General features: G+C 56.4%; 4 protein-coding genes across 4 annotated transcripts; 2 read left to right on the forward strand and 2 right to left on the reverse strand.

Annotated features, from left to right (window-relative positions):
- Window positions 1-2150: 2150 nt before the first annotated feature.
- N657DRAFT_595204 (AMP-binding enzyme) lies at window positions 2151-5668 on the reverse strand. Its single transcript, XM_062789970.1, has 7 exons — window positions 5033-5668; window positions 4847-4981; window positions 4707-4789; window positions 4548-4651; window positions 4204-4488; window positions 4055-4148; window positions 2151-3999 (listed from the first exon to the last, which is right to left on the reverse strand). The coding sequence occupies exons 1-7, from the start codon at window positions 5595-5597 to the stop codon at window positions 2230-2232; spliced, it is 3036 nt and encodes a 1011-aa protein (XP_062648140.1). The 5' UTR covers window positions 5598-5668; the 3' UTR covers window positions 2151-2229.
- A 731-nt stretch (window positions 5669-6399) lies between these two features.
- On the forward strand, window positions 6400-7625 carry N657DRAFT_617515 (ClpP/crotonase; the record flags this gene model as incomplete). Its single annotated transcript, XM_062790522.1, has 6 exons — window positions 6400-6720; window positions 6811-6941; window positions 6989-7018; window positions 7086-7202; window positions 7267-7444; window positions 7507-7625. Exons 1-6 carry the CDS (start codon window positions 6531-6533, stop codon window positions 7623-7625), a joined length of 765 nt encoding a protein of 254 aa, XP_062648141.1. The 5' UTR covers window positions 6400-6530.
- An 827-nt stretch (window positions 7626-8452) lies between these two features.
- Window positions 8453-9402, reverse strand: N657DRAFT_389360 (uncharacterized protein). The gene has a single exon (XM_062787140.1). It carries the CDS (start codon window positions 9123-9125, stop codon window positions 8622-8624), a length of 504 nt encoding a protein of 167 aa, XP_062648142.1. The 5' UTR covers window positions 9126-9402; the 3' UTR covers window positions 8453-8621.
- A 603-nt stretch (window positions 9403-10005) lies between these two features.
- On the forward strand, window positions 10006-14087 carry N657DRAFT_689931 (uncharacterized protein). The gene is made up of 2 exons (XM_062797016.1): window positions 10006-12759; window positions 12804-14087. The coding sequence occupies exons 1-2, from the start codon at window positions 10296-10298 to the stop codon at window positions 13964-13966; spliced, it is 3627 nt and encodes a 1208-aa protein (XP_062648143.1). The 5' UTR covers window positions 10006-10295; the 3' UTR covers window positions 13967-14087.
- The last annotated feature ends 20 nt before the right edge of the window (window positions 14088-14107 follow it).

Below are 14107 nucleotides of genomic sequence, written 5' to 3' on the forward strand. Positions count from 1 at the left end.
AACGCGATTATTTGTCACTGTGTTCCATTGCTGAGGTGGTGCCTGTACCGCTAACCTGACAGAAGTGGACAGGGCAGACAACATGTCGGGGAAAGAAACCTCGGGTCCTCGGCCCAAAGTGCCGCTTCAGATGATGTCGATAGTTACAGTCCTCCACATCTTTGAACATGTGATGTGCTCTCGCTTCACCAGCAGTCGCTAGGAAGATGTCCACCCGATAGTACCCGCCAGCCTTCTCAGCCGCACGGACGACAAGACCCAAGCGTGTCGGTTGAGCTCCTTGTGGTTGCAAAGAGCACAAAATTTGGCTGTATCGTCGCCCGTGCTGTCCCTCTCAGCCTCTCTAGACTCACCCTCTCTTTCACTATCACTCTCCTCTCCACGGTATTCTTCGCTTTCCCCTTCTTCGTGCGCTTCTCTCTGTCTTCTTTGTCTCGGCCATCTTCGCGCTCATCGGCGTACTAGGCGGTCAATGTCTGAGAACAGGAGCTGGACAAGAGCAACATCTCCAGATTCCCCGGTTCCTGATTCGAGATATCACCCATCCAATCGGGGATACAATATGCGATCACGGCCTCCTGATGGTATATCTTCGAGGGACTGGTTTCCCCCTGCTAGGGTTCCTGTAGCAGCCGGCGATCGGTCGCTATAGGCAGCACCTTTCCCGAAACCCGTATCGTGCCACTCTGCCCTTCACCAAACGGATTCAGCCGGGCGCCCCTCAGGACAGTTGATCCATAAAATTGTCACTATATTCGGGGCGGAAGTGTAGTGTGACCATAACCGTGGAGATTTCAGGCATGTCGTAACCAACGAATCCCGTATGATTACGAGGGCGCACCCGTACCAGGCGAGGCCCGGAGGGCAGCAAGACGCTTAACCCAATTCTCCCGGCGCCGCGCTTGATACCACAGCGGTGCGTGATAAAGGTCCTCTCTCCAGAGTCCGGCGAGATATCTGTCACCGGTAAGGTCAGACGCACAGTTCGTAATGCTTAACAGAGCAGGCAGCCTGTCCGCCTCGTACGTAAAGTAGCAGCGTGAGTAAACCACGCCGCAGTAGCGGAAAGTGAAATATAGCGACCCTCGATCGACCATGGCGAGCTTGAGTGATTGCCAATCCACCCGAAATATGAGGCTGGATGCGCTGTTTTCTGATACATGTTCCTGGCCACACTCGAAGTGCACCATGAGCTGCCCGAAGAGATTGGCGACTACTCTGTGGATTGGCCGGGGCTGGGTGTTCCAGGAGCGGCGCCTCTCAACCGGAAAGCTTCTCAAGCCAGATATCGTCAGTGGACATGACGTCGCTGCTAAACTGCTGACCTGCGAAGGCGAGCGTGTATGTGCCCCTTGCCGGCGGGGAGAGCCAGGACTGGAAGTCGAAATCGAAGTGTTGGCGGTGTTTGAGGAAACCTTGATGCTAGCTGCGACTGGAGGCGGCACAGATGGTGAAGTAGGCGTTCTTGTACACTTGGCCCACCCGCTCGCTCCCTCTTTTCCAGTCGCTCGAGTCTGTCGGATCCTGGACGATGCAAAGCGCGTCGACCATTGCATCGGCATATGGAACTCCCTCATCATTCTTTTCTGCTCCCAAATGTTCGGGTCATTACGTCTCTTGGACAAGATGTACAGAAAGGTTTCGCAGGAATGGTTCTCGGCCCTTGTCAACTGTTCACCTGCTCCAGGAGTCCGCTGAGGGTCCTGTTGTGTTCTTTTTGTAATCCTGGTCACTCGTCCAGAAGATCTTGTCTGCGACTTCGGTGAATTGGCGATAAAGTTCCTTCAGCGACGGTTTCATTTCTTAGTGTCTCATGAACTCGGCATATATCCCCACTCTCTGTTTCTCGCTCTGATAAACCGCCAAGGCGGTTTCCTTCAAGTTGAACAAGGGCTTGCCTACAAAGGAACGGGCGCGTGGCGGTCAGCAACTGGTACCTTTTGGGTAAGGAAGATAGGGAGAAGAGGCCGACTTACCCGTGTCAGGGCCGGTGGCTACATGTATCAGTGGGCTACGGTTATTGCAGCTAAGCAGGTACTCACTCGCATGGAACCACGGCAAATTCCATTGGAACGATTCGCCGCCGCGAGTCATGTAGGTGGTTGGAGCGATCGTGTTTCAGAAGGATGCAAACAAGCAAATATATAACACACAAATTCGTGAGGAAAAGGGGTGGTTGATTAGGGTAATCTACCGCGCCTCAAACCCATTTTCCACCTAGAGGCCCCTTTAACTATCCCAAATCGCGCCGTAGGCATGCACGCCTCGTGTTTCAAGCCCATAACAAACCTTGGTTGTAATCTTCCGGTTCGCAATAATAATCACGGCCTCAGCTCGAAAACTACGGGCCATATTATAACTCAGCTTCACCATGTCCGGTCTTCCCTGCGCAGTGGTATCCCATATGACAGCTCCAGGTATCTGCCTCTTTACCAGGTCCACCACGTCGCTGCCGTATGTCTTGACGGGGTCCTTGGTGCTCCAGAGGCACGCGGTGGCGCAGGTCGGCTGCTGGATGTGGCCCAGCAGGGGCCCTATTCCGGAGCCGGTCGCGACGATGACGATGCGGTTGAAGAGAGTGGCGATGCGCATGACGCCGCACGTCGGCAGGCCGCGCACCCACACGTGTGTCGGGGCCTTTTGGATGCACGCGCGCGTCCAGTCGCCCGCGTTGGACACCACCAGCGAGTAGCCGGCCGGGTAGCCACGCTGCGATTCGGGCGCCGGCACCGTCGCGAACGAGTGCCACTCCAGCAGCGGCCGGAACGACAGGCGTGTGAAGGTGCCGTTGACCGGGACCGTGTAGTCGAAGTGCAGCCGGATGGCGTGGTTGGAGAGCACCTCGGAAGCGACTCGCACTTTGCGCAACCAAAACCAGGAGCTCGCGATGCTGAGGGTGGCGACGACCAAGATCCAGAAGCCTGGCGCTGACACCATCCCTGATGCGTATGACGACGATGTGGACGTGGCCGCGTCGGCGACGCCAAGGAAGTTCTGCACCCAGAACAGACCGAGCATGGTCCAGCCAATAAAGCGGTGCGAGCGCTCGAAGAAGTCGTGATGATTGGTCCGGAATTGCGGCAGAGCGAAAGCGAGCATGATGGCGAAGAGGACGGTCAACATCCACGAAACGACCTGGAAGGCCGTCGAGTGGTACGGATAGCTGCTGCCGCACGAGCGGCTGGAGAAGCAGTACACATCACTGATGTTCGCCGCCAAAAGCCACAAGCTGGACCAGGTGGCCGCGCCAGCATGGACGCCGCCGAGGTGGTATATTTTGGCGCAAGATGCCCGGATCCAAAGGGGCCACCATGTAGGGATTGAGCAGAAGATCGTGTACAGCGCGTTGATGATCATGTCCTGGCGGATGAGCACCGCGAGGAGAAGGTCAATGGCGATCATATACCCAATCCAGGCGCGGTTGATGCCGTTGACATACATGGAAGCCAAGGCTCCAAAGTTGCCCAGGTACACCAGCATCAGCAGGAAACGGTACGGAATGAACACTCGATGCACAAGGTTCCTGAAGAACTTCTGCCTGTCCTTGTCCGGAAGGTCGCCTTCGAGGTTGATGCCCATCTGCGCGATTGGACGGCTGAGGTCCAGAATCGAGCTAGATCCCCCGCTGGACGTACCGATGGAGCCCTTCTCCTTGGAGTCGACAATTCCCAGCTCTAAGTCGGGGTGAGTGGGTGCGGATTCGGTGTATGAGCCGGTAGTTTCTCTGGGACTATTCCGTCCGACGGCAATGGCCCGTAGCGCGGCCTTGTCGACTTTTCCGTTCTGGGTGAGGGGAATGCAGGCGATGGTGTGTAGGTGCACTGGGCGGGAGTAGTATGGGAGAACTTTCTCGACTTGTTGCATCACCTGCTGTGTGTCGCAGTTTTCTGGGTGAAGGAAGCCGTGAATCTCTCCGTCGACGAGCACCGCGTACGCATTCTGAACGCTCGGTGCCGCCGCCATGACATGTGCGACACCATCTAGTTCAACTCGGAACCCCTGAGGCCATTAGCTTTGGCTTGTTTTGGGTTCCGGGGACACCACCACCCCATACCTTAACTTTGACCTGGTCGTCCCTCCTGCCCAAAACCTCAATCTCCCCGGAGGCAAGCCACCGACCGAGATCCCCCGAATTATACATCATCGACCTGCGACGTTTGAGCAACGGAGAATAGCTGGAGCTCGACGCCATAATTAACTTACCCGTCGCCGGCAAACGGATCCTGGCGGAACTTTGCAGCCGTCATATCCGGCAAACCGACGTAGCCCCGGGAGACTCCTCGACCACCGGCCCACAACGTACCGACCTGGCCTACAACAACCGGCCGTAGATCGTCGTCGAGTATATATACCGAGTTGTTTGGCGTGGGTTTACCGATCGTCAGTGGTTCCCCCGGCCGGTGCCGGAGCATGGTGTTGACGATTGTGGTCTCGGTGGGCCCGCAGCAGTTGTAATAGGCGCCGTGTTTTGCCCACTTATCAGCAAGGCTGCTCAACTGTTAGTACAAGTCCCTTTGAGACTGGGTCTTACTACAGTCCAGCCGTACAGCTGATTACTTGGCTCTCCCGCAGTCGCAACAACCTTGATATTGGGGAACTCCTCCGGTGAATGGCGAGACAGAATCGAGGGGGTGCATATCAGAACGTCGATCTAAGCTCTTTGTTAGATACAGTTAATCTCGAGATGTCGTCTTTGGGACGCTCGCCTCTTTCAGCGTTGGTGCCCAATCTGAGCCACGCAGCACGAGAGTTCCTCCATTGCAGAGACAGGCGAAAATCTCCCAGGCAGCTGTTGCGTTCTGGGGTTAGCCCGGTCCGCTAAGACGGTGATGAGAAGCTTGCTTACCCATGTCAAAACTGATGTTCAGGACTTGGCCCACCCTGATCCCTGGCCGAATCCCCAGGTCGCCTGGTGACGAACACACCAAGTTCGTGACGTTGGCATGTGTAACATCAACACCCTTAGGTGTTCCTGTCGTCCCTAGTCCATCTTCAGCGTGTTGGCCCATTCCGATTGACGTTCCGTACGAACCTGACGTATATATCACATAGCAGCCACTCCCAGGCGTAGCGAGATCGATGGCATCGACCGCCTCCTCTGCATCATCGGCGCCATCTTCAACACACAGATAGCGGCAGTCTCGAACAATTTCGGAATCTGTCTGCTGCCAACGGCTCCTCGTGGATGCTGTACAGACAACCACACGGCCGCCCGACTGCGAGATGACGGTCTGCATTGTGGCCTCAGTGACGATTCCACCATCCAGCGGCACATACTGGGCGCCGCACAGCAGGATAGCTAAGATGCCGACGAGCATCTCAATGCCGCGCCTCACCACCAGCGGCAGCCGGTCTCCCGGGCCAACACCAGCCCTCCGGAGGCGTTGAGCCAGCCGTCGAGCCCGGACCTCCAGCTGAACGTACGAAATCTCTCGTCGGACGGCCTGGGAGAGGTCAATGGCAGCAACCGAGTCCGGGTAGCTGCTGGCAGCTTGTCGTATCGCAGCTGTGACAGTGGAAAAGGGGCATGGCACGGTGGGCCCGGTAGTGAATCGCTTCGGCACAGCTCGACCGTTGTCGAGCGTCTCTTCAGCCATCTGAGGTTCCAATTCTAAAGAGTCGGACACAAGTGCTTGAACTAATGGGACGAATATTGAATGGCTTTCCGTTTTCCCTGCCCCAACTACATACGCCGTTTGACCACTGTAGACGAGCCCGGGTTTTAAGTTCAACCAAGGGAACAGTCCGTTTTGCTACACCAAGCATTTAACGTGATTATTGCTGCTCCTTGAACGGCGAAAGCGGCCCCGGAAGCAGACTGGATTCCTAATAGGGAAAGCGCCTTGTCCCTTCCGGTTGCGCTGTGCATCGCGCCCGTCTAGGAAGTTATGATGCACCTAGGGAGCCTCCGAGATCAGCTGGACAAGCGCTCAACATCGGTTTCGGAGCATTGTCCGGCATCCACCCACTACCTTCCTTGGCATGTCGTATTGCAACGCACATCGGTCGGTCTATACGCGTGACTCGCCATGCAGATACCAAAAGCTAAAATTATACCCGCGCTGTCCCAGTCACTAAGAGGTGTTACGGAGCGCCTCGATGCGCGGCTGGTCGGTCCGGGGACGAACCGGTCCGGGGCAACAACCCCGGTTTTCCGAGCTTGCATGTTGCAGTTATGCAAGACACCACCGGTTCGGAAGGGACCGTTATGTTCTTGTTTTCTCTTACCTGTCCTTCTCTTGATTATATGATTCTTACGTGACGATTACATAGCAGTCAATAGCAAGGTCCCAGGTTCCGCGTGATCCGCTCGGTTAGGCAGGCCAAGGGAGTTTGACCTCTCAGAACCAAAACCGCAAGCGTCTTGGTTTCTACGATTATTCGGTACCTTAGTTAGTTAGGTAACGTTGTATAAATTTCGCCTCGTTTCGCATTTTCTCGGGGCTCGGCTGAGCAATTCACGCCGGCAACGAGAACCTTTAACTCTTGGGGGGACCAACAACAAGCGACAACCACAACAATCAAAGAACATGACACCATGCCTCATATTGCCCAGCAGTCCCTGCCAGCACGTTCGTGTCCTAGCCATTAACCGGCCGGAGAAGCGGAATGCGCTCTCCCAGGAACTCATCGACTGCTTCCTCGAGGAACTCCGCGACGCATCTCGAGATGAAAGTGTCCTAATCATTGTCGTCACGGGCACGGACAAGGTGTTCTGCGGTTCGGCCCCCTGCGTCGTGCTATTCTGCTGAGAAAGAAAGTCGCATGTTCCCCGCTGACATTACCCGGCCCAACTCGCCATGGCTGCAGCCGGCGCTGATATCCAAGAGATCGCCACTCTGGACACCAAGTCCGCAACCCAGCGTCGATATCTAGAGGACTTGTGTAACGGGATGACAGGCGTCAAGAAGCCGTTGCTCGCCGCCGTCGAGGGTGTTGCCGTGAGTCGGTCTCTTCAGTTGAATCACCGATACTGACATCCTCTTAGCTCGGCGGCGGATTCGAACTTGCGCTGATGGTAGGCTGTTACGTTCCATCTCCATCTTTGGGCATTCCGGTGCGTTGATACTGATGAGACGCTCTAGTGTGACCTTATCTTCGCGTCCGCTTCCGCAAGGTTTGGCTTGCCCGAGGTCAAGATTGGCTTGATACCTGGGGCTGGAGGAACTCACCGCTTGACGAATGTGGTGGGGAAATACAGGGTGAATTTTGTTCACTCAAGATTCCGAAACGCCGAATTCTGATTGGTTACGGATTAACTTGTAGGCCATGAAAATCATCCTATCTGGGCAACCAATCTCCTCACAGGAGGCTCAGTCCATGGGCGTGGTCGCGGAGCTTTTCCAGCCAGGAACAGTGCTTCAAAATACAGTCAAGGTGGCCAGCGAGCTCGCCCAACAAAGCAACTCTGCGCTGTGCCTAGCGAAAGAGGCTATCTGTCAAGGTTAGTGGCTGCCTACGTAGGCACCTAGATTTCGTCTAGTGGTCTTCTAATCGTCTCTTTAGCGGATTCCCTTGGACGAGACGAGCAGTTTGAGCGGGGCCTTTACTACTCTGCGTTCAGCAGCAGGGACAAAGTGGAAGGAGTTTCAGCCTTTCTCGAAAAGAGGACACCACGCTGGTAAAGCTTCGCATCGACATCTTAACTCAGGTCGATTTTTGCGTTCACCAAAAAAACAACGTAAGAGAACAATAACATTGAATTGGTTGACTTGCCTACTGCGCTGATGACAAGTTCTCATATAGCTGTTTCCTGTGATCCGTGTACACCTGAACTGGGTGTGTCGTGCCGCTGAGGTAGGGTCTCCATTCTCGGAAAGCCTCGATGATGGCCAACAGCTCCTTGTCGTGAATCGGGTAGTTGAGCTGTGGTCCACCAGCTTCTTAGAGAAAAACGCAACTGGATGAAGCTTGCCGTTTTCGTCCCGTTGACCCGATTGTCCGCCGATCGCGTAGTCCGACGCGTCGGTCTCAACCTCAAATGGCTTCTTAGGATATGGTAGTCCGAACACTGGGTCTTCGACAATCGCGTCGTGGATTCACTGGAACATTTGCTCTAGCTCCCTTTCCCATCAAAACTCGATGTCCTTCTTCGTCAGGTCGTGCTGAGGTCGTACGACTTCGCCGAAGTTCTTGATGAACATCCGGTAGAAGTTGGCGAATCCAATGAATCCTCGGACCTCTATCGTGTTCTTCAGCTTTGGCTATGTCCTAATAGCCTCAGTCTTTGTTGGTTCCGTTCGAATCTGTCATAGCGAAATCTCGAAGCCTAGGAAGACTATCTCGTTGAGATGGAACTCGTTCTTATGCTTATTGACTAAGAGCCTTCTGCTTATAGAGTACGTCGAGCACCTGCTTCATATACTCCTTATGTTCTTCGAGTATCCTCGAGAAGATAGGGATATTGTCGAGATAATGGACTGCGAACTTGTTGAGGAATGGCCGTGTTGGAAAGTCGCGGTACCCTGAAACGCTTGTTGCTGGAAGTCATGGAACTTGAAACTCGGAAGCTGGGTTGCCGATGCCCTACTGTTGAGAAGTAACAGGGGTTGAGAATAAAATATTTAACAGGATCAGGGCGATGCCCACCGCTGGAAATGAGAGAGGATCAAGAACCTTATTCACTTCTTGGTGCTCTGGAGCACCCAACCCATTGTCGTGGCCTGTCGTCCATGTAACACTGTGGAATCGTGGCTGTTGGTCTTCCAACAGGTTGATTGTGGTACATCATAGAGCTTGGCTATAGCTCTGAGTCTCGAGGAGCTACGAACAGATCTCGCGGCAGCGAGGTGCAGCATCTTCAACCTACAGGGGCCCGTGCTTCCCACACGCCGGGTCCCACCCGTGGGTCCTGGCGGGCGTGGCGCAATCGCCGTGACAACACCCATTTTTGACCGAGGTTGGGGGCGCGCGATGGTAGCATTTGCCTTGAGATCATGGGATCTGTAGAGGTGAAGTTGGCTGAAACTGACGAATGCTTGCTGAATTGGGAGGGGCCACGACTTTTGGTCGGAAGAATATGAGCTGGGGAGAATGCACGTTGGGGAGCGATCGACCTGATCTCGGAGTCTCCCTCGGGTCACGCACGTCCACCTCATTGCCCCCTGACTCAATCCATCAGTCATCCGAATTGACGCGTAGGAAGGGCAACATGAGGCAAAGAGCAGTCATCCAGAGAATGCATGCAAAGCCGTGTGTTCTGCGTTTGGCCTAGGCTTGATGGTTTGACACCAGAGACTTCCAGTTGGTTGGAGGAGGAAACCCGACGCCCGCCCTCCGGGATTCATCTTCTGGGGAAGGAGTGTCAAAGGCACCTCCCACTTGCACCAGGGGCCACCGGGCCAGGGCAAAAATAAGAAACAGGCCCCTCGTATGACGGGTGTGTTCCACTGAAGAGATCATTCCAACGATTGATGAGTGAGAAGACCTCGAAGAGTGACTCAAGGCTGGAAGAGGTGGCAATTGATGAACACACTGTAACACTTTAACAACTTCGGCAGAATCGAACATGCACACTAATTAGCATTTATGTCTCTAGACCTGGGAAGTTGCGAGGCCTGTGCAATGTAACATTCGGACTCGGCCTGAGACAGAGGTACCCGTGTCAGGGAAGCAATTGCTCCTCAATCAGGGCGCAAATGTGGAGAGATCAACCGGTATAAACAAAACAAGGTGGCTTTTAGATGAGTACACCAAATGTGAACGTCTCGGTGGAGTATACCATGCTCAAGGCAGTTATTTGGACTACAACTTGTATGACTTGTAAGAAACAGCTCATAAGACTACTACGCAAATGAAGGATGCAAGGTATAGACGCCTCGTCTGTTGTTGTGCCATGACTCGAAGCTCCCGTGCGATGTCCTTTGTTAACAGGGCCTGGGCCCTCGCTTTCCTTAGGCTGTGCGCCCTGGTCCCGCTTTCCAGGTTGTTCCATCCGAGCAGCCCTAGCAAGTGCCCGGCTTGGCAGCCAACCTCCCTTCACTGCTCAATTGTTCCATTTTCGTCCTTGGTCGCCAGTTCCACATGGCCTTTTTCCACTCCTCTTTCTGCCAGCCCTTACTTCAGCCGCCGCCGCCGCCATCAAAAGGTCCGCTGGCACCGCCATCTCTCAGCGGCGACGTCTCCAAGCACTAGCGACAGTTACCATCATTTTATTCGGCCATTCCTTGCAGAATAGGTTCTTTACACTCTTTCGCGCTCACTCTCTCTCGTCGATGCCGCGCTGGACTGCAGAAGCCTGCTCTCCATGATATCCTGACTCAACTGCTCCAGACATCCACGTTGTTGTCCCCAAGATGTTGCGACGGCCGCCTGGCCATGTCGCTCCGCAGCGCAAGTACCTGTTGGCACTCGCGCTGATCCTCCTCCCGTGGCTCCCGCTCGCCGATGCTCAGCAGCAGCACCAGCGCCCGCCCTCGCCCGCCCGGCATAGGTCGCCGGCAGAACACGAGCAGCATGCCGCACTCAACCTCGCGGCCACGACCGTGGCGGGCCAGCAAGCGGCCGACACTCCCCGCATTCACCGCCACGGGAAGCCATCGAGTGCCGATAGCAGCGAGGACAACGAGGAATCCCGCCTGCGGATCCTCGCCCGTTCCAACAGCCACCACTTCATCCCTGACGATGCGCGCGCCCACGCTTTGGCTCCGGACCTGTCCGTTCGAGCACCGCCTCCCTCGCAGTACAGAGGCCCCTCCCCCGGGGCTGGACTCTCGCAGCATGTTGCGCGGAGTCTGGAGGATTGGGAAGTAGAAGACTTTGTTCTTCTGGCGACCGTCGATGGAGACCTCTACGCCAGCGATCGCAAGACCGGACAGGAACGCTGGCACTTCAAGGCCGACCACCCCATGGTTGAGACCAGACATTTTCGAACCAATAGTTCGGTCCTCGACGACGACTACGACCCCATCGACCACTACATCTGGGTCGTTGAGCCCACAAGAGACGGAGAGCTGTATCTCTGGAGGCCCAACGAGCAGGGCGCCGGCCTGGCCAAGATGGCCTTGACCATGAAGAAGGTGGTCGAGGAGCTCGCGCCGTGGAACGACAAGGCCAACGGCGTGCTCTATACCGGGGACAAGAAGACCACCATGGTCACGTTGAATGCCGCTACGGGAACCATCATTAAGCAGTTCGGCTCCAGCGGTAGTTACGTTAACAAAGTCGAGTCTGAGAGCTGCTTCAAACCGAACGCCCTGGCTGACGGCGAGGAGGAATGCAACGAGGACAGGACTATCACGCTTGGGCGGACTGAGTACACTGTCAGCATCCACCGCTCCGACGGCAGCCCGATTGCGTCGCTCAAATACTCCGAGTGGGGTCCCAATACGCAGGACAATGACCTCATCCAGCAGAACATCCTGACCAAGGACAGCCGTTACGTCACGGGCCAGCACGATGGCAAGGTCTATGGCTTCGAGTATGGCCGCTTTAGCGAAGAACGTCCCTACTTTACCAGGACGCTCTCGTCGCCCGTAGCACGTGTGTTTGACGTCCTTCATCGATGGGGGTCCGCTCCTGGTGCGGATCCGGAACTCATTGTGCTGCCCCAGCCTCCTCTCCCTGCAAGCGATGAGGACAGCGCGCGCCTCCGTAGTGAGAAGGTCTTCATCAATCAGACAGAGGAAGGAAGCTGGTACGCCCTTTCGGCAAGCCGGTATCCCTTGATCCTGTCCGCGCCCGTGGCACCCATCCACCGTGTGGATTGGTGGAGGATCAAGGAAGCCTGGGATCTGCTTCCCGAGTCTCAGAAGTCCAGGGCGTTGGTCGGGACACACCAGCTGCCGGACGGCCTCGGGACGGCCGACCGAGTCAAGCAGCCGTCGCGCTTGTTGTTGGATGCCCCTCGCGGTGACCTTGAGAGGCTGCCCGATGCCGAAACCCCGCAACTACTCCCGCCACCACAGCCAGAACCGAGTAGGATCATCGACACGGCAAAGAAGGTGCCCTTATTTGTCGTGAGTACAGTTTTTGACCTCGTCAGCAACCCCGCCGCGATCGTCATTGCCCTCATCACGGGATGGATTTTCCGAGATTGGGTCTTCCGAGATTGGCTGCCTAAGGTCGGTCGCGTGTCCTCGGGCAAAGCGGGCTTGCTAGCGTCGCGAATCGAGGTCAACCCCACCATGCCAAATTCGACCTCGGCGGCGGAACCCAATGCTGCTGCCATTGTGGCAGAACCTAAGGCGGAAGTCACCCCGGCTGATGCCGTTCCTGTAGCGGTTCCTGCTGAGACGCCCCCAGAGGCTAACCCCGATACACCACCGGCGCCCCGAGAACCGGCCGTGGATCCCGCTGAGCAACCCGAGTTGAATGCGGAGCCGGCAGAAGGAGCTGATGCCCCGGCTGGCGAGACCGTGAAGAAGAAGAAAGCACACCGGGGCCGTCGAGGAGGCGCCAAACACCGGAAGGGCAACAAGGACAAGCGCGAGAACTCTCAGTCTAGGGAGGAAAGTCCGCCGCAGGAATCGGTTGAGGAGGTTGTTAACAAAGCCAAGACCCTCATTCGCGAGCCCAAACTTGAGCCAGACATCATCACAGTCGCCGGGGATGCCGACGAGGTTTCGGGCCACATTCTGAAGATGGGCAGTCTTGAGGTCAACGAGGCCGAGCAGTTGGGCACGGGCAGCAACGGCACCATTGTTTTTGCCGGCAAGTGGGACGGCCGCGACGTGGCTGTGAAGCGCATGCTGGTGCAGTTCAACGAGATCGCCAGCCAGGAGACTAGGCTGTTGAGAGAAAGCGACGATCATCCGAATGGTAGGTTAGATGCGTTTCACTCTGTGCCATGCTAACAGCTGCAGTAATCCGCTACTACGCCCAGCAAGAACGCGCGGCGTTCCTCTACATCGCTCTGGAGCTCTGCCAGGCCTCGCTCGCCGACATTGTCCAGAAGCCTCACGCCTATAGGGAGCTGGCGCAGGCTGGCGAACGCGACATGCCGGGTGTCTTGTACCAGATCGCCAACGGTCTGAGCCATCTGCATAGCCTGCGCATCGTCCACCGCGATCTCAAGCCGCAGAACATCTTGGTCAACATGGGCAAGAACGGCCGGCCCCGCATCCTCGTCTCCGACTTTGGCCTGTGCAAGAAGCTGGAGGGCGGGCAATCGTCGTTCGGTGCCACTACCGCTCACGCCGCGGGAACTACGGGTTGGCGTGCCCCGGAGCTCCTGATTGACGACGACGGCCCAGGGCCTTCGACCATGACGCTCACCGACCCGGGCTCCAGCCTGCACAGTGCGTCTGGCTCCGGCCTCGTTGAGGGCCCGGGCCCGCACAGCCGACGGGTGACGCGGGCCATCGACATCTTCTCGTTGGGGCTGGTCTTTTTCTACGTGCTGACGCGCGGCAACCACCCGTTCGACTGCGGCGACCGCTTCATGCGCGAGGTCAACATCCGCAAGGGCATCTACTCCCTGCAGCTGCTCGACTCGCTGGGCGACTTTGCCTTTGAGGCGCGCGACTTGATCGGCAGCATGCTCAACGCCAAGCCCAAGCAGCGGCCCACAGCGCTTGAGGTCATGGCCCATCCGTTCTTTTGGAGTCCCAAAAAGCGCCTCAGTTTCCTGTGTGACGTGTCGGACCACTTTGAGAAGGAGCCGCGCGACCCGCCGAGCCCGGCGCTGTCACACCTCGAGTCGTATGCCCCCAGCGTCGTCCAGGGTGATTTTCTCAAGCACTTACCACGCGAGTTTGTCGAGTCGCTCGGCAAGCAGCGCAAGTACAGGGGTGATCGCCTGCTGGACCTGCTGCGCGCGTTGAGGAATAAGCGGAATCACTACGAGGACATGCCCGACTCGCTCAAGAAGATTGTGGGGTCGCTGCCGGATGGGTATCTCGCTTTTTGGGCGTGCCGGTTCCCGAATCTGTTGATTACCTGCTGGAATGTCGTGTATGACCTCCGCTGGGAAGAGACGGATCGGTTTCGGGACTATTATGTCCCTGCCCCGCCGTCGAGTCTGTAGGATAGTCCGTGGACGGGCGGTTGGGGGGGTTGGTTAAGTGACTGAGAGGGATGTGGAAGGGTGGTGAAACAGGGGGAGGGTCGGTTGAGTTTCCTTGGCAGCGTTGTTTCTCTTGTCAGTCAATAAGTTGTTCTCCCGCTT

The sequence above is a fragment of the Parathielavia appendiculata genome (assembly GCF_033297405.1).
Source record: "Parathielavia appendiculata strain CBS 731.68 unplaced genomic scaffold N657scaffold_5, whole genome shotgun sequence".
In the NCBI taxonomy this organism is placed as follows: domain Eukaryota; kingdom Fungi; phylum Ascomycota; class Sordariomycetes; order Sordariales; family Chaetomiaceae; genus Parathielavia; species Parathielavia appendiculata.